This window comes from Heterodontus francisci, chromosome 4, assembly GCF_036365525.1.
Source record: "Heterodontus francisci isolate sHetFra1 chromosome 4, sHetFra1.hap1, whole genome shotgun sequence".
NCBI lineage: Eukaryota > Metazoa > Chordata > Chondrichthyes > Heterodontiformes > Heterodontidae > Heterodontus > Heterodontus francisci.
The window spans coordinates 47866883-47894034 of record NC_090374.1 but is presented as its reverse complement, the minus strand read 5'-3'; the positions used below and the strand labels follow the sequence as shown (position 1 = coordinate 47894034).

Here is a 27152-nt window from a genome sequence, read left to right as displayed (position 1 = left end):
AATCTGCCAGCCAACGGAAAATTGCTGTCAATTGTGTTTTAATGAGCTAAATTACTCTTTAATTGATTGAAAGTGGACGGCGAGCGGCGCCTTGATCTCACCCGCCCTAAAATGGCATTTTGCGTAATGATGTCGGGGACCCGACCCGATGTCAGCGACCGCCATTTTACGTCTTGGACGCCTTGGTGCAGTCCCGTTCTTCACTGGTAAAATTCCAGCCATAGTAATTGCAGTAAGACCTTTTTACCCATATACTCCAATCGCTTTGTAATAAAGGCCAACATAGCATTTGCTTTCCTAATCTTGTGCTGAACCTACAGGTCAACTTTGTGATTCATGTACAAGGACATCCAGGTCCCCATGAATACCAAAATCTCCCCACTTACCTGCTAAAAAAAATTCTGCTTTTCTGTTTTCCTTGCCAATGTGGATAACTTCACATTTCTCCATGTTACATTCTATCTGCCACCTTCTTGCCCACTCACTTAACCTGTCCCTAACCCTTTGCAGCCTTCTTATAGCTTACTTTCTCACCTAGCTTTGTATTGTAAGCAACTTGAATACATTACATTACGGTCCTCATTGATACAGATTGTAAATAGCTGAGACCCAAGTATTGATCTTTGCTGTGCCCAATTAGTTACAATCTGCCAACCCAAAATGACCCATTTATTCTTACTCAGAGGATTGGTTAACTGACAGAAAACAATCCGTGCTGATATATTACCCCTAATCCCATGAGTCCTAATTTGTGCAATAACCTCCTGCGTGACATCTAATCACATTTTTTTTGAAAATCCAAATACACGACATTAACTGGTTCCCCCTTATCTACCTTGCTAGTTACATCCTCAAAAAACCAGATTTTTCAAACATGATATCCCTTTCATAAATCAGCATTGACTCTGCCCAATTTTCTAATTGTCTTGGTACTATGCCCGTAATAATAGATTTTAGCATTTTCCCTACTACTGATGTCAGGCTAATTGATCTATAGTGCCTTGTTTTCTCTTTCCCTTCTTTAACAGCAGTTATGTTTGCTACCTTCCCATCTGTGGCAGCCACCACTTCTAAAACCCTAGGAGGTAGGTCATCAGGTCCAGGGGATTTGTCAGTTTTCAGTCCTATTAGTTGCTATAGGACCATTTTTCACTACGTTCTTCATTTTCAAGGGAGTCAAGAGGTATGGGGAACAGGCAGGAAAATGAAGTTGAGGCCAAGATCACAACAGCCTTCATCTCAGTGAATGGCAAAGCAGGCTTGAGGGGTTGTCTGGCCTACTCCTGCTCCCATTTCTTATGCTCCCCCTAGGCCCTTTTGGCTCCCTATGATTTCTGGAATCCTTTCATGTCTTCTACCGTGTCTCTGCCATTTCCTTATTCCCCATTATAATTTGTCTTGTCCCTGCCTGTAAGGGATCCATGTTTACTTCTGCTAATCTCTTCCTTTTTACATAGCTACAGGAGCTTTTCCAATCTGTTTTTATGTCTCTTGCTAGCTTATACTCATATCCTATTTTCTATTTCTGCACCTTTGGCTGGACAAATGTCAGAATCAATGGTGGAGCTATCTATATAGATTAACATACAAGAATTTGAAAAATCTAATGGTAGAAAACTAAGTCTAGATCTTCACTTAGCCACCTAATGCATACAACAGAAGAGTCGGAGGAAAGCTTTAAATGATATGCTTTGGTGTGTAAAAAGACCATATTTGATTAAGTACAAAAAATGATGAATTCATGATACTCAAATACAAACTCCACACTTTTAATTATTATATACAAAAGGGGAACATAAATTTTAGGATCAGAAATGGTTGCTTGGCACACCAAGTACACCAAAACCAAGCACCTTTTACCCACCTAGTCACTAGAAATAAAAATGGTTTTAAAATGGAACCAATGCTTTATTCAGAACAAGTACTGAGAAGCTCAGAACAGCTAAATAATGAAGTAATCTACCTGTAAATATAACTACATGATTTACATATATTGTCAAAACAGTCAGGCTATACTGACTATGCCAAAAGGAAATTAACCTTACACCAATTAAAGTAGATACAAAAACGGTTTCTAGTAACTTGTTAAAATCAACACTGGCAATAAATTGAGTTTTACGTTTAAGCTGCTTTACAGGATAGTTGCAATTTTTAAATTTTAAATTTAGAAGCACCGCATCAATGCTTCTAAAATTGCTTCAGCCCACTAATATTGTACAAACTTGGGCAGATAGCTTAAAATTCTGTTTTGACAAAGGATGTCGGCAATTTATATTAAAAGCAGCCCGTTAAGTACAAATTGGAAGTAAAGAGAAAATACTGGAAACGCTTAGGCCAGGCTGCATCTGTGGAGAGGGGAATCACAGTTAATGGCCAGAATTTTATGTGGAGGCAGAGGACCCACCGTACTGGCTTAAAAGTCAGGGAGTGGGCCTGCCTCCATTGGGCCTGGAAGCCAGGGAGCAATTTTGCGTGGCTCAGGCCCTTAATTGGCCCCAGACAGTCCTGCCTCCAAGTACTGTCGGCCAATCAGCATGCCGGCAGATCTTCAGTCCCAGCAGTGCCACCAGGAGCAGTGTCCACTGCTGGGACTGCACCCAGCCAGAAGAGGACCATGGACGCTGGCCTCCATAAAAATGAGTGGGGTGTTGGGCCTCGCCGGGGACAATCGACTGGGACCTGGCGAGGGGGTGTGGGTTGTTCAGGAGGGCAGGGGCAGGCCTGTGTTGCTGTGGGGGCCCTCTGTGGGGCACAGGCCCCTCCCCCCAACCCACCCCTGCAAGGAGGCCGCCTCGTATTACTGGCCTCCTCAGGTGACGTTCCCGGCCCTTGCTGGTAAAATACCAGCGGTACCGGGAGGAGGCCCTTAAGTGGCAATTAATCAGCCACTTAGGGGTGGGTAGGGGAGAAAAACAACAAAAGGGAAGGTCTGTGATAGGTGGGGAAGGCAGGAGGTATTAAATGCAAAAAGATATGATGGCACAAGGCAAAAGGGATTTAAATGGAACAAGCAAACAGAAAATGGATCTAGAGGAGTCGTAAATGGCAACAGCAGCAAGTGTCCAAAAGAAAAGGAGCAATGGTTGTGATCTGAAATTGAACTCAATGCTGAGCCCAAAAGGCTGCAAATTGCCAAATCAAAATAAGATGGTGCTATTCCTTAAACTTCACTGGAACAATATAGGAGGGAGAAGTTAGAGTGGGAGTGGGATGGAGAATTAAAATGGCAAGTGACCAGATGCTCAGAGTCACGATTGTGGACTGAACGGAGGTGTTCAGCAAAGTGGTCATACAATCAGTATTTGATCTCCCCAGTGTAGAAGAGACCGTATTGTGAGCAGTGAATACAGTATACTAAATTGAAACAAGTACAAGTAAATCTCTTTTTCATCTGGAAGGAGTGTTCGGGGCTCTGGATGGTTGGAAGGGAGATGATAAAAGGGCAGGTGTTGCATTTCCTGCACTTGCATAGGGAAGGTGCCATGGAAAGAGAAGCAGGAAGAGTGGACCAGGGTGTTGTGGAGGGAACAGTCTCTTCGGAATGCTGAAAATGGAGGGAGATATTCACCAGCGGCAGCGGGTTGGTGGAAATGGCGGAGATTGTTCCATTGAACATTGAGGCTGGTGCTGTTGAAGGTGAAGACAAGGGGAACCCTGTTGTTCTTCTGAGAACGAGGGGAAGCAGTGAAGCCAGAAGGCTGGTAAATGGGATGGACATGGTAGAAGGTCCTGTCATCTATGACTGAGGAGAATCCTCGGTTGAGGAAAAAGGAAGACAAAATGGATGCCCACGTGTGGAGGGTGGTATCGTCAGAGCAGATGCAACAGAGATGAAGAAAATAGGAGAATGAAATACAGTCCTTAAAAAAAAAAGTGGGGTGGGAGGAAGTAGAAATTAGATTATTTTTTATTTTTATTTCGAGATACAGCAATGAAACAGGCCCTTCAGCCCACCAAGTCTGTGCCGACCATCAACCACCCATTTATACTAATCCTACATTAATCCCATATTCCTACCACATCCCCACCTTCCTTCAATTCCCCTACCACCTACCTATACTAGGGGCAATTTATAATGGCCAATTTACCTATCAACTTGCAAGTCTTTGGATGTGGGAGGAAACCGGAGCACCCGGCGAAAACCCACGCGGTCACAGGGAGAACTTGCAAACTCCGCACAGGCAGTACCCAGAATTGAACCCGGGTCGCTGGAGCTGTGAGGCTGTGGTGCTAACCACTGCGCCGCCCATTTAAATAAGGCTTTAAAGATAATATACAGCAAATCACTCTTTATGTTAGGACTTCAAGGTACTAATAAGCACATTACTTAGCTAAAGGAATGTGCATAAGTTACGAGTCACTGGATCGGAAGGTTTATTTGACAAATCTAAAGTTGCCCAGGCTGATAGCTAGCTGTTAACAAATGAAACATATGAATCCAAAGTTCATTCCCTGGCTCCGATCAAGGATAATCTTATTTCTGAATAGATTCCAAGGCATCATGTGATACTTGCTGAACTGCTGTAGAATCTCCATTCAGGTTGGCCAAATTTTTATCCTTGGTCTCTACAATGCTTCACTGAATTGATTATATTGCTTGTATCCATATTTCCATTTGAAGCAGGAATCTTCTAGCATTATAAAACTGGCAATCATTTTCAAGCTGCCCACTGCTTCTTCTAAATGAATGAAGCCTACATAGTACCTGTAAATGCCTACCACCAATAGCACCTGACAACACATTAACATTGTAATCTTATGCATTATTCACAACACCTAATATTTGCTAGTGTTTTACTTCGAAGGTCCAAATGTAACCCATACAACCCAAGCATTTCCACCTGTTAGCAATCACTGATCGCCTGTTACGGAGTCTAATGGAAAGACCAACTATGCTCAGTATTTCTAAGCCCCTGTCAAGGCAAACACTGGTCAACACAGCTACCAAGTAGGCTCCTTTGAATGCATCAAAGAAGTTATTCTGATCCTTGCAACAGAGGATCTATGTGGATCCTGCCAATTCCGATCATAGACATAGTAATCCAGAGTATTGCTCACCAGGCTCTCAGAATAATTTTCCCAATTATGTGTAATGAAAGAGAATAAGAATGGTAAATTGGAATATCCTGTTTCAACCAAGCATGTATGTATTCAGAGTACACAGTAACCCTTTAATCTGTGGCATTATTTTAGTACATTTCTTTTTCTATTGTGTGTTGCCAGTGTTCTATAATTAGACGGTACACAAATAGGATCAGGGCACAGAAGAGCTAATATAATGAGTGAAACAATTGCTTAAGATAACCCTCCAAAAGCAGGAAAAAAGATCAATTTATCAGCAGCGGGCTTTGATATCCGAAATCCCAATGTAGTGCTTTACAGAAAGATTGACTTCCACTCAGTGGAACTCACTGTTAGGAATATTGCATAAAAACATAACTTTTGAAAAAACCTTATTCAGAGTAACCTTTCTGGTCGATTAAACATAGCACATAGCTGCCACATTTAGTCTCAGAAAGAATCAACAACCATAGAAGGAAAATAGCGAAAGAAAAAGGAATTTTGGCAACAATTCCATTGAGGTTCACTCTAATTCCCAGTGAGTACTTCTTCTATGAACTGATGGTTCTGTTTGACTAATCAGGAAAGCGGCTCACTTACAACAAAAGCAAACAAAATGTAACCAAAACCTCACTGCACAGGAAAAGAATACAAACAGAAAAAGCAATCTTCAGCAGCAACATTTTCCTACATTTGTAAAGCAGTAAAAAAAGCAATAGATAGTGGTTGAGAGCAGACTCTGCAGCCAGGCGTGCACTCACCTGTCATTGCAGAAGTAGTGGAAAGCACAGAGACATGCTTTTGTCAGCAGAAGAACAGCAAAAAAGGTAATATTAGTAAGTCAGTCTGTTAGATATTGTATATCCTCTTCATAATAGGTGCCTGAATCTCATTTCTAGACCTCTGCATATCAACAACTTATTAATACTCTGAGAAGAAAATGGAGGTGAAAGCACAACCATCAGAATTTAATGTGAACAAATACTGTAAATGGTGGAAAATGTGCATCATCTGCAGTTTAACCAACATTCTCAGAAATAAAGCAAATTTTTGAACACTTATTTCTAAATGCAGCTCTCTCCTGGCATTTGCTTGAGGAAATGGACTATAGTTCCAAAATTTAGATACAATTTGTTTTAACTGTGTGAGAATCACAGTGGGATTTCCGCATGAAAATAAATCAAAGCAATGCACTTACAGATTTTCTGCACAACCTCTTTTAAAAGGTTGCAGAATGGCCTGAAAACTACATTGATTTGGTAACTGAATTCATCAAAGAAGCAAAATAAATCCAGTTTTCCTCTCCATTTCATCGTCCATTATCTATCTGCATTCACCCTATCTTACACTCAGGAGGGTCCAGCATGCAGACATCATTGTGAATGTGGCTAATATTGCTCCTTCACTGAAACTGGCCAACTAAACCCCTAGTGAAAACTTACAGAGCCTCGATGATCAGTTGGACGGATTGAATTTGTGTCTCTTAGGAAAAAGACCTTCTGGAAACTTAGCTGTCAGGCCAACTTACCCATGTGAACTTAAGCTAGTACAAATTGATATGCACCCTTCCTCTCACCCCCATCAACTAGATCACAATGAACTGGAACTTAAGCTCATCCAAAAAGATCATGAAAACTAATGGATGTATGAACCTTGATCCTCATTACATTAAACATATACCTGCATAATTGTAGCAAGTTACTGGTCCACAATGATTGAAGCATCAAATGATCCACCATGACAGGTGGGTAACAAATGCTAGCCTTGCCAGCGATGTCCACACACCCATGAAATAAATAAAACCAACAGAAAGTGCTGAGAACATTCTGCAAGTCAGACAACTGTAGAGAGCACAGGTCATTAAATCATAGAATGATGCAGCACAAAAGGAGGCCATTTGGCCCATTGTACCTCTGCCAGCTGTTTGATAGAACTATTGAATTAATCTCACTTCCCTGCTTGTTCCCCATAGTTCTAACTTTTTTTCTCTTCAAGGTCTTATCCAATTCTTTTTTGAATGTTACTATTGAATGTGTTTCCACCACCCTTTCAGTCAATGCATTCCAGACCTCAACAACTTACTGTGTAAAAAATTTTCATGTCTTCTCTGGTTCATTTGCCAATCACCTAAAATCTCCGACTTCTAGTTACCGACTCTTCTGCTACTGGAAATAGTTTCCCCTTATTTCCTCTCTTCATGAATTTGAGCAACTTTGTCAAATCACCTCTTAACCTTCCCTGCCTTCAGGAGAACAATCTCAGCTTCTCCACATAACTGAAGTCCTTCATAGCCTTCCAGTAAATCTCTTCTGCAAGGGAGACAAGGGAAGAAATTGCTGGGGCCTTGACAGAAATCTTTGTATCCTCGTTGGCTACAGGTGAGGTCCCAGAGGACTGGAGAATAGCCAATGTTGTTCCTTTGTTTAAGAAGGGTAGCAAGGATAAACCAGGAAATTATAGGCCGGTGAGCCTTACGTCAGTGGTAAGGAAATTATGAGAGAGGATTCTTTGGGACAGGATTTACTCCCATTTGGAAACAAACAAACTTATTAGTGAGAGGCAGCATGGTTTTGTGAAGGGGAGGTCGTCTCTCACTAATTTGATTGAGTTTTTTGAGGAAATGACAAAGATGATTGATGAAGGAAGGGCAGTGGATGTTATCTATATGGACTTCAGTAAAGCCTTTGACAAGGTCCCTCATGGCAGACTGGTACTGGGCGGCACAGTGGCGCAGTGGTTAGCACCGCAGCCTCACAGCTCCAGGGACCCGGGTTCAATTCTGGGTACTGCCTGTGCGGAGTTTGCAAGTTCTCCCTGTGACCGCGTGGGTTTTCGCCAGGTACTCCGGTTTCCTCCCACCGCCAAAGACTTGCAGGTGATAGGTAAATTGGCCATTGTAAATTGCCCCTAGTGTAGGTAGGTGGTAGGGAATATGGGATTACTGTAGGGTTAGTATAAATGGGTGGTTCTTGGTCGGAACAGACTCGGTGGGCCAAAGGGCCTGTTCCAGTGCTGTATCTCTAAATAAAAAAATAAATGAAGTCACACGGGATCAGAGGTGAGCTAGCAAGATGGATACAGAACTGGCTCGGTCATAGAAGACAGAGGGTAGCAGTGGAAGGGTGCTTTTCTGAAAGCAGGGATGTGACTAGTGGTGTTCCGCAGGGATCAGTGCTGGGACCTTTGCTGTTTGTAGTATATATAAATGATTTGGAGGTCTGATTAGTAAGTTTGCGGACGACACAAAGGTTGGTGGAATTGCGGATAGTGATGAGGATTGTCAGAGGATACAGCAGGATATAGATCGGTTGGAGACTTGGGCGGAGAAATGGCAGAAGGAGTTTAATCCGGACAAATGTGAGGTAATGCCTTTTGGAAGGTCTAATGCAGGTGGGAAGTATACAGTAAATGGCAGAACCCTTAGGAGTATTGACAGGCAGAGAGATCTGGGCGTACAGGTCCACAGGTCACTGAAAGTGGCAACGCAGGTGGATAAGGTAGTCAAGAAGGCATACGGCATGCTTGCCTTCATCGGTCGGGGCATAGAGTAAAAAAATTCAAGTCATGCTGCAGCTGTACAGAACTTTAGTTAGGCCACACTTAGAATATTGCGTGCAATTCTGGTCGCCACACTACCAGAAGGACGTGGAGGCTTTGGAGAGGGTACAGAAGAGGTTTACCAGGACGTTGCCTGGTCTGGAGGGCATTAGCTATGAGGAGAGGTTGGATAAACTCGGATTGTTTTCACTGAAACGATGGAGGTGGAGGGGCGACATGATAGAGGTTTACAAAGTTATGAGCAGCATGGACAAAGTGGATAGTCAGAAGCTTCTTCCCAGTATGGAAGAGTCAGTTACTAGGGGACATAGGTTTAAGGTGAGAGGGGGAAAGTTTAGAGGGGATGTGCGAGGCATGTTCTTTACACAGAGGGTGGTGAGTGCCTGGAACTTGCTGCCGGGCGAGGTGGTGGAAGCGGGTACGATAGCAACGTTTAAGAGGCATCTTGACAAATACATGAATAGGATGGGAATAGAGGGATACGGATCCCGGAAGTGCAGAAGGTTTTAGTTTAGGCAGGCATCAAGATCGGCGCAGGCTTGGAGGGCCGAATGGCCTGTTCCTGTGCTGTACTGTTCTTTGTTCTTTTCTTCCAAGGCCTCGACATCCGTCCTAAAGTATGGTGCCAGAATCGAATACAACATTCCAGCTGAGGCCTGACCAGTATTTTATAAAGGTTTAGTACAACTTCCTTGGTTTTGTACGCTACTCCCCTACTAATAAAGCTGAGGATCAATTATGTTTTGTTTTCAAAAACAGCTTTTTCAAAATGTCCTGCCGCCTTCAAAGATTTGTGTACATGCACACCCCCCAGTCTCTCTGTTCCTGCGCCACCTTTAAAATCATACCATTTAATTCATATTGCCATTCCTCATTTTTCCTACCAAAATGTACCATTTCACACTTTGCTGTGTTAGATTTCATCTGCCATATATTTGTCTATTCTACCAATCTGTCCATCTCTGCCTGAAGTCTGTTACTATCCTCATTGTTTACTATATTTGAGTTTTGTATCATTTACAAACTTTGAAATGATGCCCTTTGTACCCACAAGTCCAGATTAATATTTACCAAAAAGAGTAATGGTATTCATACCAATCCCTGATGTACACAGCTGTACACTTCCCTCCAGTCTGAAAAACAACCGTTCAGCACTACTCTCTGCTTTCTGTCCCTTAGCCAATTTTGCATCCATGCTGCCACTGCCCCTTTAATCCTGTGGAAGAAACTGGAGCAAAATAAATCAAACTTCCTCGGAAGAGTACTCGCAAACTACTTTATTAACTTGTGCACAAGGAGAACAAACACAGTAGAGCTCACATTGAGACTCAGTGCGATGTTCTAAACAAACAGTGGCAATTATACTATTCTGCAACCAATAATCTTACAACAATATTTCAATCCTTAATTTGCATTCTAAAGCACCAATATTACAATTTAATTTTTGCTCTAAACGAATAAAACACAGTAATTTTCAATCCTTCGTTTACATATCTATCTCACCATTGGCCTTGCAGCTGGTACAGCGCAACAACAGAAAGAGACATCAGGCTTCAACAACACTCTTATCTCATCAGCCAGACATGGCACATTCCTAAGGAACAGTTTGTGTGAGAAACATACTGACCAAGCAAACTCACACCCCTAGTCCAAGGATGGCTCACCTCAGGTTCCACAATCCCATGGCCTTTAATTCTGCTAACAAGTCTATTATATGGTACTTCGTCAAAAGCCTTTTGAAAGTCCACATAAACATCATCAACCACACGACCTTCATCAAACCTTTCCATTACTTCAAAGAACTCAATCAAGTTAATCAAACACAATTTGCCTTTAACAAATTTGCTGACTTTCATTTATCAGCCCACAAGTTTCCAAATGCCAATTTTATCCCTGATTAGCCCCGTCTCAAATGTTTCTCCACCAGTGCTGTTAGACTGATTGGCCTGCAGTTGCTGGGTTTGTCCTTCCAGCCATTTTTTTCCCCCCAAAATCAGGGATGCAACATTTGCAATCATCCAGTCCTCTGGCACCATCCCCATATCCAAGGAGGTTTGGAAGATTGCGGCCAGATGCAATTTCCACCCTTACTTCTCTCAGCAACCCAGGGTGCATCCCATCGGTCCAGATGACTTTTCTACTTCGAGGAATGCCAACTTAAGAGCATCCTCTTTATTTTTATCCTATCCAATATCACTACTGACCCCTCCTTTACTGCTATATTGGTAGCATCCTCTTCTCTCAGGAAGACAGTTGCAAGTACCTCAGACATGCCCTCCACCTCCACAAAATGATCTTTTTTGGTCCCAAGCGGTCCCACCATTGCTTCAACTACCCCTTTACTATTTATGTTTATGAAAGACTTTTGGATTCCTTTTTATGCTGGCAGTTTTTTCGCATACTCTTTTCTTTTCTCCTCTTGCTCCTTTTTACTTTTAAGAAGATCTCTGTACTTTCTACATTCAGCCTTGTTAATGTTTTAGGTGTGGATCCTTCTTTATCAGATTTCTCCAGGGATCTGCCTGACCTGCTCAGTATTTCCAGCATTTTTGGATTTTGTTTCAAATTGCAGCATCTGCACGTGCAAAATATTTTTTTCTTAAATTACATTCCCCCTCCTCCTACTGGAAATATGCAAGACTGACAAATGTGGGTTTCTTGCTTTCTCTCAGGACTGTGGAAGTGGCACTCTTCAGTTATTCCTGTCAAAATATTCTAGCAAAAGGACCATCTTTTGGTGGCACCTGAATTTACTGAGGAAGGATTTCAATGTCGGAAATATACGAGTTGAATTGGGGTAGCTTGACTTAGTACTTGGTTCTCTCACTGAACTACTCGGAGCAGAAGTGCATCAGCAAACATCTTTCCGTAAGAGAGGAGGATTTTTGAAAAAAAAAAAGACAAGCTGTTATGCTTATTGTAAGTTTAAAGACGTGGTGGAACCTAGCCTGAGTGCAGATCATACAATTAATCAGCTCACTCCTTACCTTGCTCTTTCTTGAAATCCTTTTCAGATGTGGTGACTGGCAGAAGCAACTCTCCCACTGGAGGTTGGACACTGACACTGAAATGATCATTGAATGTGCTGCAAAACAGTAAAAAATTGAAGGTTCATGAATCAAATTTAACATGTTCAGTATTTGCGAATATCATAAGTTGGGACTAATTTTTGTTTTAATTTGCATACTGACTGGAAAAACAGTTACGTTGAGATACATTATTTGTGGATTTTTTGCAGTTCATCTTGAAATACCTAAAATTATATTTTAATTTAATCAGATTTTCTATGGCATTTATTTCTGTCTTTATTGTCCTCTAGGCAATTTTAAGCTCTCGCATTGTGAAGACTAATATTGCTCATTTCTCATAGAAGTTAAAAAACAAAATGGGAGGCTCTTATAAACTGAAAAAGCGCAGGACTGAGATGAATGGAGAAATGAGCAGAGGATCTGCCTTTGGGCGGATCACCACTATTATTACATGTGAAGGCATAGGTTTATTGGTGAGGAACAGTAGCATGGCAATCCTTAAACACCTTGCCTAATCAGATGACTCGCAGCATACCAGGAATTGAAGCAGCCTTTATGGTTCAGTTACGCATTGGATAAACTCAGTGATCCATTGGTTAATCTTGTCAGTAATTTTACAACATTGAATATGGACAGCTACTGTGGACCAATGTATTATGTGCATCTCTAATTGTATCAAATGAAAAAGTTGCTTCAAGCTGGGTTAACATTTTTATACCAGTATTATACACTAAATGCACTATAATATGGTGACCTCCATTTTCTGGTATAGGCATAATTTCTTCCTGGCTCTCACCTGTGCCGTAGAAAGCTCAAGGGGGATCCACTCCAGTCAGGCAAAGTGTTTGTCATGCAAAGCCACACACAATGATTGACACCTCAGGCCAATTGATCTCACTATAACCTCCATCTCCCCTGCCCCTGCTAGTATTGCTCTAAAGCTATTGATCGGAACACGCAGCCGATCAGTTTCCATTTTCTGATTTCTGGCAGGCCAATTAAAGACGTGAGTAATTGTGATTACACTGCTAAAAGATCAATCGAATTTGCTGAAAGATTCAATACTTCTTCAGAGGGACCAGAAGGCAAACATGATGAGCAGCGGTATTCAGAGATGAGCAACTACTTCAAAATAAAATTAACTTTTATTTCAGCAGTCCTACCCATAGAAGTGCCCTCCAAGTTTTAAATCAATATAAAAACAAAAGTGCTGTCAAATAGCTCAGTTTTTCAATTAAAGGCTATTATGCTCTGTACATATTTATGTATAGAATAGCATTCAGCACAATATGTTATGACATTTATGTCAAAATGATCAAAAAACGCACATGTTGATACTTTTAACAACTTCGTTTTTTGAGATGGCAGTCTTTTCGCAATACAAACTGAACCACACTTGAGTCACAGTTCTGCTTGATCATTCAGCTCACACAGTTTAAACCATTATAATAAAGACCTCTTTTTGATGTCTGTGGCAAAGCCATTTATGAGCACCTTAATCATAGACCAGCATTCTATATCATTGATCTGGATTTTATCTTACAGAAAAGTAATAAACAATTACTAGGCAACACTTCAGAAACTCATAAATTTTTATTCATTCTGAATACCACAGACCATACTTGTCATAAAACTCACAGTAGGTGATGCCAGTTGACCATATCAAAGATGTAACAAGACTCAATACCCAATCCATACCCGCTACACAGAACAACAAAAATTGCGCTATAATATTCAGGGACACATTCGGTAATCCCATCCTAGATGCAGTTAGCGAAACAACTCCAGTACAAATCAGATGCAAATGAGTCAATGAAATCATTAAATTTAAAAATCTTTGTGCCATATTCATTTATACTGGAATAGAGAGATACCATTCTAAGAGGTTATTGATTGCAACTATTTCTTTCACATAATTAACTTTACAGGATCAAAATCTCAATGGCCGGAGTTGTACAACTGAAAAATTAATGCTCTCAATATGGAAGAATTGAAACAATGTTGCCTCACATTGTGTACATTCAAATTTTGGGAGTTTAGGCTGTTAACATAGATCAAAACAGGCTTGCTACTGTAGTTGAAAAATGTATGCATGCCTCATAATGCAGAGTAAATTTACCGCTTCACAGATTAGTATATATACTACAAAATATTTGTTCTAATTAATTCTCTGAAGCATGCAGCAATGTTATTGCACTCCCACTAAATGAGGAGATGAACACTTGATTTTATGTGATAGCCATAATTTTGAAAGAAGTGCAGTGCAATGATTTTTATTACTGCAGCAAAGGCACAATGTATTTCTTTCTTGCTCATATAAAATGCATTAACATCCCCAAAATAGTATACTTGCAAGGACAACTCCAATCTGAACGCTCACCGTGCACAACTATTTCATCAAACTCCAAATCTTTGGAGGCTTCAGTTTAGACAGTTTGGCGAAAATATGCATACTATTTTCATGTCATGCAACCGATGGATTGAAAACTTGCCCATAACATTGCAACTATCCTCCATCAGATGCACTGAGCGACAACAGCTCCCGTTAAATTGTAGAAAATATTGAAAATAATTTATATCTCCAAGTAATCTGCACTTCTATGAGAATTGTTTCCAAACAGCAGTTTGAATGAAAACAGTGCAGCATAACTTTGATGACACTTCACACACCCGCACCATCGTAATCAACTGTCAGAGGTCCCGTACCTCTAAGTCACCTCCTCAAGAGCCATGGGTCAGAAGGCTGTGAGAAATCAGAGTTGGAGAGTCCCTTTTACACAAGATTCCAATGAGCCAGCCAAAACTAAGAACCAGTGGCCTGAGAATTTGATCTTTCTTGGCTCCAAAGGATCACAAGAACTATTAGTCATAGAGTTATACAGCACAGAAACAGGCCCTTCGGCCCATCGTGTCTGTCCTGGCCATACATCACCCAACTATTCTAATCCCATATTCCTGTACTTGGCCCGTAGCCCTGTATGCTATGGCGTTTCAAGTGTTCATCTAAATACTTCTTAAATGTTGTGAGGGTTCCTGCCTCCACCACCCCTTCAGGCAGTGCGTTCCAGATTCCAACCACCCTCTGGGTGAAAAAATGTTGCCTCAAATCTCCCCTAAACCTCCTGCCCCTTAACTTAAATCTATGCCCCCTGGTTCTTGACCCCTCCGCTAAGGGAAAAAGTTTCCTCCTATCTAATCTAAATTCCTCCCTCAGCTTTCTCTGTTCCAAGGAAAACAACCCTAGCCTTTTCAGTCTCTCTTCAAAGCTGAAATGCTCCAGCCCAAGCAACATCCTAATGAATCTCCTCTGTACCCGCTCCAGTGCAACCACATCTTTCCTATAGTGTGGTGACCAGAACTGTACACAGTACTCCAGCTGTGGCCTAACTAGCGTTTTATACAGCTCCATCATAACCTCCCTGCTCTTATATTCTATGCCTCGGCTAATAAAGGCAAGTATCACATAGGCCTTTCTAACCACCTTATCTACCTGTGCTGCTGCCTTCAGTGATCTATGGACAAGTACACCAAGGTCCTTCTGACTTTCTGTACTTCCTAGGGTCCTACCATCCATTGTGTATTCCCTTGCCTTGTTAGTCCTCCCAAAATGCATTACCTCACTCTTTGGGATTTTCCTTTATCTTGCCCGCTAGTGTTTTTTCATACCTCCTCCTCGTTCTCCTAATAACTTTTTTTAAGTGCCACCCTACACTTTCTATACTCCTCTAGTGCCTCCGCTGTTTTCAGCGCTTGGGATCTGCCGTAAGCCTCCTTTTTTTTTCCTGATCCAATGCTCTATATCCCTTGACATCCAGGGTTCCCTGGGCCTGTTAGTCCTACCCTTCACCTTTATGGGTATACGTTGGCTCTGGACTCTCACTATTTCCTCTTTGAATGCCCCCCACTGATGTGATGCAGGCTTTCCTACAAGTAGCTGCTCCCAGTCCACTTTGGCCAGATCCTGTTTTATCAGATTGAAATTGGCCTTCCCCCAATTCAGTACCTTTATTTCTGGTCCATCTTTGTCCTTTTCCAGAACTACTTTAAATCTTAGAGAGTTCTGGTCACTATCCCTGAAATGCTCCCCACTGACACTTCTGCCACTTAACTGGCTTCATTCCCTAGGATTAGGTCCAGTACTGCCCCTTCCCTTGTAGGACTTTCTACAAACTGGCTCAAAAAGCTCTCCTGAATGCATCTGAAGAATTCCGCCACTTTTAAGCCTTTTGCACTAAGATTATCCCAGTTAATATTGGGGAAGTTGAAATCCCCTATTATGATCCTATTATTTTCACACCTCTGAGATTTGCCTACATATCTGCTCCTCTAACTCTTCCTGACTGTTTGGAGGCCTGTAGTAGACACCCAGCCAAGTGATTGCCCCCTTTTTGTTTTTAAGTTCTACCCAAATGGCCTCATTTGAGGAACCTTCTAAAATGTCATCCCTCCTTACTGCAGTAATTGACTCCTTGATCAACAGTGCAATGCCACCTCCTCTTTTATCCCCTCCCCTGTCGCGCCTGAAGATTCTATACCCTGGAATATTGAGCTGCCAGCCCTGTCCCTCCCTCAACCATGTCTCTGTGATAGCAATATCATAATCCCATGTGCTGATCAACGCCCTTACTAGTAAGACTCCTTGCATTGAAATAGATGCAATCCAACCTTGCATTTTTCCCTTGTGCCTTACCAGGTCTATATTTGCTCTGCCTTCCAGGCAGACCCACTTTCTGTTCTATATTACCCCCCACTGTACCTCTACTCTGTATCCCATCCCCCTGCCAAATTAGTTTAAACCACCCCCCAACAGAACTAGCAAATCTCCCAGCAAGGATGCTTGTCCCATTCCAGTTCAGGTGCAACCCGTCCAACTTGTACAGGTCCCACCTTTGCCAGAAACAGACCCAGTGATCCAAGAAACTAAAGCCCTCCCTCCTGCACCATCTCCTCAGCCACGCATTCATCTGCTCTATGCTCCTATTTCTAAACTCACTAGCACATGGCATCGGGAGTAATCCAGAGATTACAACCTTAGAGGTGCTATTTTTTAATCTGCTACCTAGCTCCCTAAATTCTTGTTGCAGGACCTCATCCCTTTTTCTACCTATGTCGTTGGTACCAATGTGTACCATGACCTCTGGCTGCTCACCCTCCCCCTTCAGAATGTCCTACAGCCGCTCAGTGACATCCTTGACCCTAGCACCAGGGAGGCAACATACCATCCTGGAGTCACGTTTGCGGCCACAGAAATGCCTATCTGTACCCCTTACGGTAGAATCCCTTATCACTATAGCTCTTCAACTCCTTTTTCCCCCCTGCTGTGCAGCAAAGCCATCCGTGGTGCCACGGACCTGGCTGTTGCTGCTTTCCCCTGGGAGGTCATCACTCCCAACAGTATCCAAAGCGGTATATCTGTATTGAAGGGGGATGGCCACAGGGGATTCCTGTTCTACCTGTCTGCACCTATTACTCCGCCTGGTGGTCACCCATCCCTTTTCTGCCTGTGCTGCCATTAACTGCGGTGTGACCACCTCTCTAAATGTGCTATCCACGACATCCTCAGCATCACGGACGCTCCACAGTGAATCCACCTGCAGCTCTAGCTCTGTAATGCAGGTAGTCAGTAGCTACAGATGGATACACTTCCTGCACACATGGTTGTCAGGGACCCTGGAAGCATCCATGATTTCCCACATAGTGCAGGAGGAGCATACCACAGGGCTGAGCTCTCCTGCCATGACTTACGTTTAAATTAATTGTAAGTGGAAGCATTAGTGGAGTACAGAAAGTGTAGGATGGAGCTTAAGAAAGCTATTAGGAGAGCAAAGAGGGGATATGAGAAAGCTCTGGCTGGTAAAAGTAGGAAAATCCCAAGATATTCTATAAGTATATCAATGGGAAGAGGATAACCAGGGAAAGAGTAGGACCCATTAGGGACCAAGGGGGAAATCTGTGGGTGGAGCCAGAGGACATTGGTAGGGTGTTGAATGAATACTTCACATCTGTCTTCACCCAAGAGAATGAGGATGTAAATATGGAACGCGGCAAGAGAGAGACTGTGAGGTTCGTGAGCAAATTGTCATAGGGAGTGACAAGGTATTGGAGGTTTTGGAAGGCTTAAAAGTGGACAAATCGCCAGGTCCGGATGATGTGTGTCCCAGGATGCTGTGGGAGGCAAGGGTGGAGATTGCAGGGGCTCTGACCCAAGTTTTTAATTCCTCTCTGGCCACCGGGGAGGTACCAGAGGACTGGAGAACAGCTAATGTGGTCCCACTATTTAAGAAAGGTTGTAGAGATAAGCCAGGGAACTACAGACCAGTGAGTCTCACGTCAGTGGCAGGGAAACTATTGGAGAAAATTCTGAAGGAGAGAATCTATCTCCACTTGGAGAGGCAAAATTTGATTAGGAATAGTCAGCATGGCTTTGTCAGAGGGAGGTTATGCCTAACAAATTTGATTGAATTTTTTGAGCATGTGACCAGCTGTGTAGATGAGGGTAGTGCAGTTGATGTAGTTTACATGGATTTCAGCAAAGCCTTTGACAAGATCCCACATGGGAGACTTATCAAGAAAGCAAATGCACATGGGATACAGGGTAACTCGATAAGGTGGATTCAAAATTGGCTTAGCTGTAGGAGTCAGAGAGTGATGACAGACGGCTGTTTTAGTGACTGGAAGTTAGTGTCCAGTGGCGTACCACAGGGATCTGTGCTGGGTCCCCTATTGTTTGTCATTTATATAAACGACATAGATGACTATGTGGGGTGGGGGGGGGGGGGGGGTAGGATCAGTAAGTTTGCGGATGACACAAAGATTGGCCGAGTGGCGAACAGTGAGGTTGAGTATCTTGGGTTACAGGAAGACATAGACGGGATGGTCAAATGGGCAGAAAAGTGGCAGATGGAATTTAACCATGAAAAGTGTGAGGTGATACACTTTGGAAGGAGTAATGTGACACAGAAGTATTCAATGAATGGCCTGACACTGGGAAGTTCCGAGGAACAAAGGGACCTTGGCATGTTTGTCCATAGATCTCTGAAGGCAGAAGGGCAGGTTAATAGGGTGGTGAAAAAAGCATATGGGACACTTGCCTTTATCAATTGAGGCATAGATTACAAAAGCAGGGAGGTCATGTTGGAATTGTATAGAACTTTGGTAAGGCCACAGCTGGAGTACTGTGTGCAATTCTGGTCGCCACACATTATAGGAAGGATGTGATTACACTGGAGGGGGTGCAGAGGCAATTCACCAGGATGGTGCCTCGGATGGAACATTTAAGCTATGAAGAGGGTTGGATAGGCTTGGGTTGTTTTCGCTGGAACAGAGAAGACTGAGGGGTGACCTGATTGAGGTGTACAAGATTGAGGGGCATGGACAGTGTGGATAGGGAGCAGCTGTTCCCCTTAGTTGAAGGGTCAGTTACGAGGGGACACAAGTTTAAGGTGAGGGGCAGGAGGTTTAAGGGGGATTTGAGGAAGAACTTTTTTACCCAGAGGGTGGTGACGGTCTGGAATGCACTGCCTGGGAGGGTGGTAGAGGCAGGTTGCCTCACATCCTTTAAAAAGTACCTGGATGAGCACTTGGCACGTCATAACATTCAAGGCTATGAGCCAAGTGCTGGCAAATGGGATTAGGTAGACAGGTCAGGTGTCTTTAATGCATCGGTGCAGACTTGTTGGGCCGAAGGGCCTCTTCTGCACTGTATTATTCTGTGATTGTTAATTTTTCTCTAAATATCTCAAGAATCAGTGTGGTTATGAGGAATCGGGGGACGAGACTGAAGCAGAATTCCAGAATCCTCTTTGAGCAGAAAATTTTAACTCTGGTTAAACCTGCTTGTTCAAAATGGAATTCACCAGCTGAGTGGACGATGTTATGAAAATGCTTTCATTTTTTGTTAAATATTTTTTGATGATTCATTTAAATTGTGGAAATGGATTCCTTTTGCAATGCTGAAGATTTCATAGATGCCGGACTTTGTTTTTTGTTGAAAGTTCACTGAAAGGACACTAGAGATGTGTTTGAAAACAACCTTTACTGGATATCACATGCCGTAAGATAAACAGAAACCTTGCTGACTTGGGGAAGATGTTCACAGAGAAGTCACGTCACTATTTACGATGGTCAGGAGTTGATTTGGCTTCTGACATGTTGTTTTGGTTCAGTTGGGACGTGGACTGTTTTGAGTTAGTTGGTGATCAACCTGCCAAGAGAGAAACACCCAGCTCATCTTTTTCCACCTGTCTCTGTGAAACGCTGCAAAGATCCAGTGTATGGGAGCTGAAACCCCTGTTGCTTTATTTCTCCCAAGAAGCTGGAAAATCCTGCCAGATTAATTCTTGACGCTGCCAGAAAAGAACTGCTCCAGAAAAGATCCCAGTGACCCGCTTACGTGTTCTCAGACAGCAGACTGTACGCCATTTTGGGACACAACCTATCTCATCTGTTTTCTTAAAGAATTAAGAAGTATTTGGCCAAAGTATTTATTCTCTTTTTGTCTGTTTTTTGTAAAAGAGCTTTGCAGAGAAAATTTCTTTTTTTTTCTCCAACGCGGGTGTGTGTGTATGCACGTGTTGTGGGGGGGGTGGTATTTAAAAAGGGAATTTTCATATTTCAATCTATGTGTTGATGCTGTGCTTCGTGACTGGATAAGTCTTGTTTTATAATAAACTGATAGTTTCGTTGTTTATTGAAGAAACCGGGTTGGTGCATTTTATTTGGGGATAAAGAGTAGAGTATATGATTGACCATATCGGTAACTGGGTAGTAGCACATGGTGAGCACCACGATCAGCTCCTCTCTGCAGCACCGCGGTCTCCAGGATAGCAGCGAAAACTCTCCCGCGTGCAGCGAGGGAAGGCAGGTTAAGCAGGTGTTGGTGAACGAGCCTCCACCGAGAAAGCTCACCGCGTCCTCAGAGAGGTGGGCGACAGCTTCGCGTGCCAGTACCAGCAGGAATTCGCCGACATTGCGCTGCAGATGCGCTTCGAGCCACATCAGAGTACCTGAACGAAGTCAGGTACAACAAAGGCAAGGTCTCCTTCCATGCTGAACACTGGGGGACGCTGATATCGAGGAGGCCGTGCAGGCTGTGGGCTGGCCTGCTCGCCAGGGTCACGATCCATTTGTTTGACGAAGACGATGCAGATGGAAGCGAACAGGTTCACCGAGAGCCCGATTTACCTCATCAGGTTCTTTCTTAAGTGCATTACTACGAACCAATTAATGAAGGTACCCCACCAGCATTCAGATCACTAGAGGACAATGGTGGGAGCTGATGAAATGTTTTATTACCTGCACCCCCTTCCCCTCCCCCGCTCCCCCCTCCCAGCTTACCCCCTCACACCCCCTCCCAGCTTACCCCCTTGCACCATCTTCCCCTACCCTACTGTAGCCCCCTGCCCAGCTCCCCCTCCCCCCCACCGGCATCCACCTATCCCTGAGTAGGGGCCCTAACAACCCCACTGCCTTGTGGGTGTCTCAGGAGAGACCAAGGCTAAGGGAGTAAACCCCAACAGAAAATCCGGAGCGGAATCCCAAAGGCGGTCATGTGTCACCTTTGACATGTTTCTGGCAGTTCCTGCAGCCATACCAGTGCCAAACGTCGTGCTCTGCACTCCTTTGGACCCCACTAGAAAGGCCGATAAGGGGGTTTTGACGCTTGGGCATCTCGCAACTTCCATGCATCCGCCCAGGCATGTGCCATGGAGAGGTCACACCATAGCTGCCTCACAGCGACCAAAACAACACAGAAGGCAGCAGTTACGGGTTATAAGTCCAGCTCAACTGGCGCAGAGATTGGGCGCCACGGGTTGCCTTTGTCAGTGGGAGAGGTCATCGCATCTCACTGGACAGCTACCGCCCGCCTCAAACTGGGCAGCCCCCGGTCAGTAACGTTCTGTCCTGCCACAGTCCACTTGCTTCAATGGGTGCTTGGAGCTCAGGGTCATTGCCCGAAAAGTTGACTGCAACACAGCACCAAACAGCACGACAAAAAAAAGGAAAGAAGGTACCAGCCCTTCATTTTGCAAGCTGGAACGTCAGAACTATGTGTCCTGGCCTGTCGGATGACCTTACACAAATGAACGATTCTCGGAAGACCACCATCATTAACAACGAGCTCAGTAGACTCAATGTGGACATTGCAGCACTTCAGGAGACTTGCCTCCCTGCGAGCGGATCTCTGAGAGAACAAGACGACACCTTCCTCTGGCAGGGTAGGGATCCTGAAGAACCAAGACAGCATGAAGTGGGCTTTGCCATCAGAAACTCTTCTCTCAGCATGATAAAGCCACCCTCAAATGGCTCGGAACGCATACTGTCCATCCGACTGCTCACCGCCTCTGGTCCAGTACACCTACTCAGCATCTACGCTCCAACACTCTGCTCCCCATCTGAAGCTAAAGACCAGTTCTAAGAGGAACTCCATAATATTAGTAGCATCCCCAATACTGAACATCTATTCCTGCTGGGGGACTTTAATGCCAGGGTTGGGGCTGACCATGACTCATGGCCCTCCTGCCTTGGGCGCTATGGCATTGGAATGATGAATGAGAATGGACAGAGACTGCTTGAGTTGTGTACCTATCATAACCACTGCATCACCAACTCATTCTTCCATACTAAACCCTGTCACCAGGTTTCTTGGAGGCACCCAAGATCACGTCGTTGGCACCAGCTGGACCTCATCGTCACAAGGTGAGCCTCAATGAACAGTGTTCAAATCACACGCACCTTCCACAGTGCGGACTGCAACACCGAACACTCCCTGGTGTGCAGCAAAGTTAGACTCAAACCCAAGAAGCTACATCACTCGAAGCAGAAGGGCCGCCCGCGCATCAACACTAGCAGAATTTCTTATCCACAGCTGTTACATAAGTTTCGAAATTCACTTGAAAAAGCCCTTCAAAACACTCCTACAGGGGATGCAGAGACCAAGTGGGCCCACATCAGAGACGCTATCTATGACTCAGCAATGACCACCTATGGCAAACGTGTGAAGCAGAATGCAGACTGGTTTCAATCTCACTTTGAAGAGCTGGAACCTGTCATAGCCGCTAAGCGCATTGCACTGCTGAACTACAAGAAAGCCCCCAGCGAGTTAACATCTGTAGCACTTAAAGCAGCCAGAAGCGCTGCACAAAGAACAGCCAGGCGCTGCGCAAATGACTACTGGCAACACCTATGCAGTCATATTCAGCTGGCCTGTGACACCAGAAACATCAGAGCAATGTATGATGGCATTGAGAGCTTTTGGGCCAACCATCAAGAAGATCGCCCCACTCAAATCTAAATCAGGGGACACAATCACTGACCAACGCAAGCAAATGGACCGCTGGGTGGAGCACTAACTAGAACTGTACTCCAGGGAAAATGTTGTCACTGAGACCGCCCTCAATGCAGCCCAGTCTCTGCCTGTCATGGATGAGCTGGACGTACAGCCAACAAAAGCGGAACTCAGTGATGCCATTGATTCTCTAGCCAGCGGAAAAGCCCCTGGGAAGGATGGCATTACCCCTGAAATCAAGAGCGTCAAGCCTGCTATACTTTCAGCACTCTACAAACTGCTTTGCCTGTGCTGGGACGAGGGAGCAGTACCACAGGACATGCGCGATGCCAATATCATCACCCTCTTTTAGAACAAGACTGACCGCGGTGACTGCAACAACTACCGTGGAATCTCACTGCTCAGCATAGTGGGAAAAGTCTTCGCTCAAGTCGCTTTAAACAGGCTCCAGAAGCTGGCTGAATGCGTCTACCCTGAAGCACAGTGTGGCTTTCGAGCAGAGAGATCCAACATTGATATGCTGTTCTCCCTTTGCCAGCTGCAGGAGAAATGCCGCGAACAACAGATGCCCCTCTACGTTGCTTTTATTGATCTCACCAAAGCCTTTGACCTCGTCAGCAGACGTGGTCTCTTCAGACTGCGAGAAAAGATCGGATGTCCACCAAAGCTACTAAGTATCATCACCTCATTCCATGACAATATGAAAGGCACAATTCAACATAGTGGAGCCTCATCAGACCCCTTTCCTATCCTGAGTGGCGTGAAACAGGGCTGTGTTCTCGCACCTACACTGTTTGGGATCTTCTTCTCACTGCTGCTCTCACATGCTTTCAAGTCTACAGAAGAAGGAATTTTCCTCCACACAAGATCAGGTGGCAGGTTGTTCAACCTTGCCCGTCTAAGAGCGAAGACCAAAGTACGGAAGGTCTTCATCAGGGAACTCCCCTTTGCTGACAATGCTGCATTAACACCCCACACAGAAAAGTGTCTGCAGAGACTCATCGACAGGATTGCGGCTGCCTGCAATGAATTTGGCCTATCCATCAGTCTCAAGAAAACGAACATCATGGGACAGGACGTCAGAAATGCTCCATCAATATCGGCGACCACGCTCTGGATGTGGTTCAAGAGTTCACCTACCTCGGCTCAACTATCACCAGTAACCTGTCTGTCGATGCAGAAATCAACAAGCGCATGGGAAAGGCTTCCACTGCTATGTCCAGACGAGCCAAGAGAGAGTGTGGGAAAATGGTGCAACGACACGGAACACAAAAGTCAGAGTGCATCAGGCCTGTGTCCTCAGTACCCTGCTCTATGGCAGCGAGGCCTGGACAACGTACGTCAGCCAAGAGCGATGTCTCAATTCATTCCATCTTCGCTGCCTCCGGAGAATCCTTGGCATCAGGTGGCTGGACGGTATCTCCAACACAGAAGTCCTCGAAGCAGCCAACATCCCCAGCATATACACCCTACTAAGCCAGCGGCGCTTGAGATGGCTTGGCCATGTGAGCCGCATGGAAGATGGCAGGATCCCCAAGGACACATTATACAGTGACCTCGTCACTGGTATCAGACCCACTGGCCGTCCATGTCTCCGCTTTAAAGATGTCTACAAACGCGTCATGAAGTCCTGTGACATTGATCACAAGTCGTGGGAGTCAGTTGCCAGCATTCGCCAGAGCTGGCGGACAGCCATAAAGGCGGGGCTAAAGTGTGGCGAGTCGAAGAGACTTAGCAGTTGGCAGGAAAAAAGACAGAAGCGCAAGGGGAGAACCAACAGTTTAACAGCCCCAACAACCAATTTTATCTGCCGCACCTGTGGAAGAGTCTGTCACTCTAGAATTGGCCTTTATAGCCACTCCAAGCGCTGCTTCACGAACCATTGATCACCACCAAGGGCTTACCCATTGTCTCTCGAGACAAGGAGGCCAAAGAAGATATCGGTAACTCGGTAAACATTTAAATATATGTTGTGACCTGTGGAGAAGTGGAACTAGAAAAGACAGTGCACTCCTCCCACCTCGGTTGTAACAATGGTCCATTTACATCACTAAACTCTGCTTCTGTTAATGTCACCTGCTACTGTATTCTGGACTGGCAGATCTATGGCCTTGCCAGCAGTAGATCTGCTCATCATTGAGACAAAGGGTTAGTGATTGCGCTCTCCCCATTGAGAGTGATGGTAGCTCACACTTCCATAAATCTGCTGCATACTCAGATAATGAGAACAGTTCCTAACCAATACCTTTCTATATATATCTCTCTCAGAATTTTTACATTACAGAAAGAGGCCATTCGGCTTATCGTGTCTGTACCAGCTCTCCAAATGAGCAATTCACCTCATACCACGCCCCTGCCTTCTCCTTGTAACACTGCATATTCTTCCTTTTCAGATAACTGTCTAATTCCCTTTTGAACGCTTCAATTGAACCTGCCTCCACCACACTGTCAGGCAGTGCATTCCAGACCATAACCACTTGCTGAGTGAAAAGTTTTTCTTCATGTCGCTTTTGCTTCTTTTAACAATTACTTTAAGTCTGTGTCCTCTCGTTCTCGATCCTTTCACCAGTGGGAACAGTTTCTCCCCATCTATTCTGTCCAGACCCTCATGATTTTGAATACCTCTACCAAACCTCCTCTTAGCCTTCTCTTCTCCAATCTATCTTCAGAACAGAGTTGCTTCATCCCTGGAATCATTCTCGTGAATCTTTTCTGCACCCTCTCTAATGCCTTCACATCCTCCCTAAAGTGCGGTGCCCAGAACTGGAGCAATAAAATCTAAGGCCGAACTAGTGTCAGATACAAGTTCAACATAACTTCCTTGCTCTTGTACTCTATGCCCCTATTAATAAAGCCCAGGATACTGTATGCTTTATTAATTGCTCTCTCAACCTGTCCTGTCACCAATGACTTCTGCACATATACACCGAGGTCCCTCTGCTCCTGCACCCCTTAGTTTATATTGCCTCTCCATGTTCTTCCTACCAAAATGCATCACTTCACATTTCTCCACATTGAACTTCATCTGCCACCTGTCTGCCCATTCCACCAACTTCACTGTGTCCTTTTGCAGTTCCACACCGTCTTCCTCACAGTTCACACTGCTTCCAAATTTCGTATTATCAACAAACTTTGAAATTGTGCCCTGTACACCAAGGTTTAGGTCATTAATATACATCAGGAAAAGCAAGACACTGACCCCTGGGGAACTCCACTACAAACCTTCCTCCAGCCCGAAAAACATCCATTAACCATTACTCTTTTTTTTCTGTCACTCAGCCAATTTCGTCTCCATGTTGCAACTGTCCCATTTATTCCATGAGCTATAACCTTGCTCATAAGTCTGTTGTAAAACACTGTACCAAAGGCCTTTTCAAAGTAGGTGTATATCACATCAACCCTCTCTGTTAGCTCTTCAAAAAAACTCCAGCAAGTTAGTTAAACATGATTTTCCCTTATGGAATCCATGCTGACTTTCTTTAATTAACCCACATTTGTCCACGCGACAATTAATTTTGTCCCAAACTAATCTTTCTACAAGTTTCCCCACCGCTGAAGTTAAACTCACTGGCCTGTTGTTGCTGGCCTGATCTTTCGACCCTTTTTTGAACAAGGGTGTAACATTTGCAATTTTCTCGTCCTCTGGTACCAACCACCACCCCCCCCCCCCCACCCCCTCCGAGTCTAAGGAAGACTGAAAAAATTATGGCTCGTGCCTCTGCAATTTCCACTGTCACTTCTCTCAGTATCCTTGGATGCACCTAATCTGGTCCTGGTGCATTATCCACTTTAAGTACAGACACCCTATCCAATATCTCCTCCTTATTAATTTTAAATATGTGAAGCTGGGGTTTATTATTTTACAAGTGTAATACAGGAGCTTCCATACATTTAGGGGGCATGTCCTTCCTAACTGGGCTTGTCAGAGGTACTGGCCACATATTCTAGACATGGTGGTTGGTGAAGAAGGGTCACTGACCTGAAACGTTAACTCTACTTCTCTCTCCACAGATGCTGCCAGACCTGCTGAGTATTGCCAGCATTTCTTGTTTTTATTATACAAAATAAGAACTCTGCAACCACTTCACCATTAAACACTCTCACTTGTAATGATTTTTTAGGATAGTGGAGAATAAGTAAGGAGTTTATTAATTGCTCTCTCAACCTGTCCTGTCCTGTACAGGGCACAATAAGGGGAGGGTGAACAGCCAGTTGTC

At 44.1% G+C, this 27152-nt stretch overlaps 1 protein-coding gene across 3 annotated transcripts in view; it reads right to left on the bottom strand.

Annotated features, from left to right (window-relative positions):
* ap3b1a (adaptor related protein complex 3 subunit beta 1a) overlaps positions 1-27152 on the bottom strand; it is a 355948-nt gene that overhangs the window by 36408 nt on the left and 292388 nt on the right. For all 3 annotated transcript variants that reach the window (XM_068029475.1, XM_068029477.1, XM_068029476.1), the window contains exon 25: positions 11607-11704. In XM_068029475.1, the coding sequence (XP_067885576.1) occupies positions 11607-11704 (98 nt within the window). The remainder of the gene's footprint in view (positions 1-11606; positions 11705-27152) is intronic.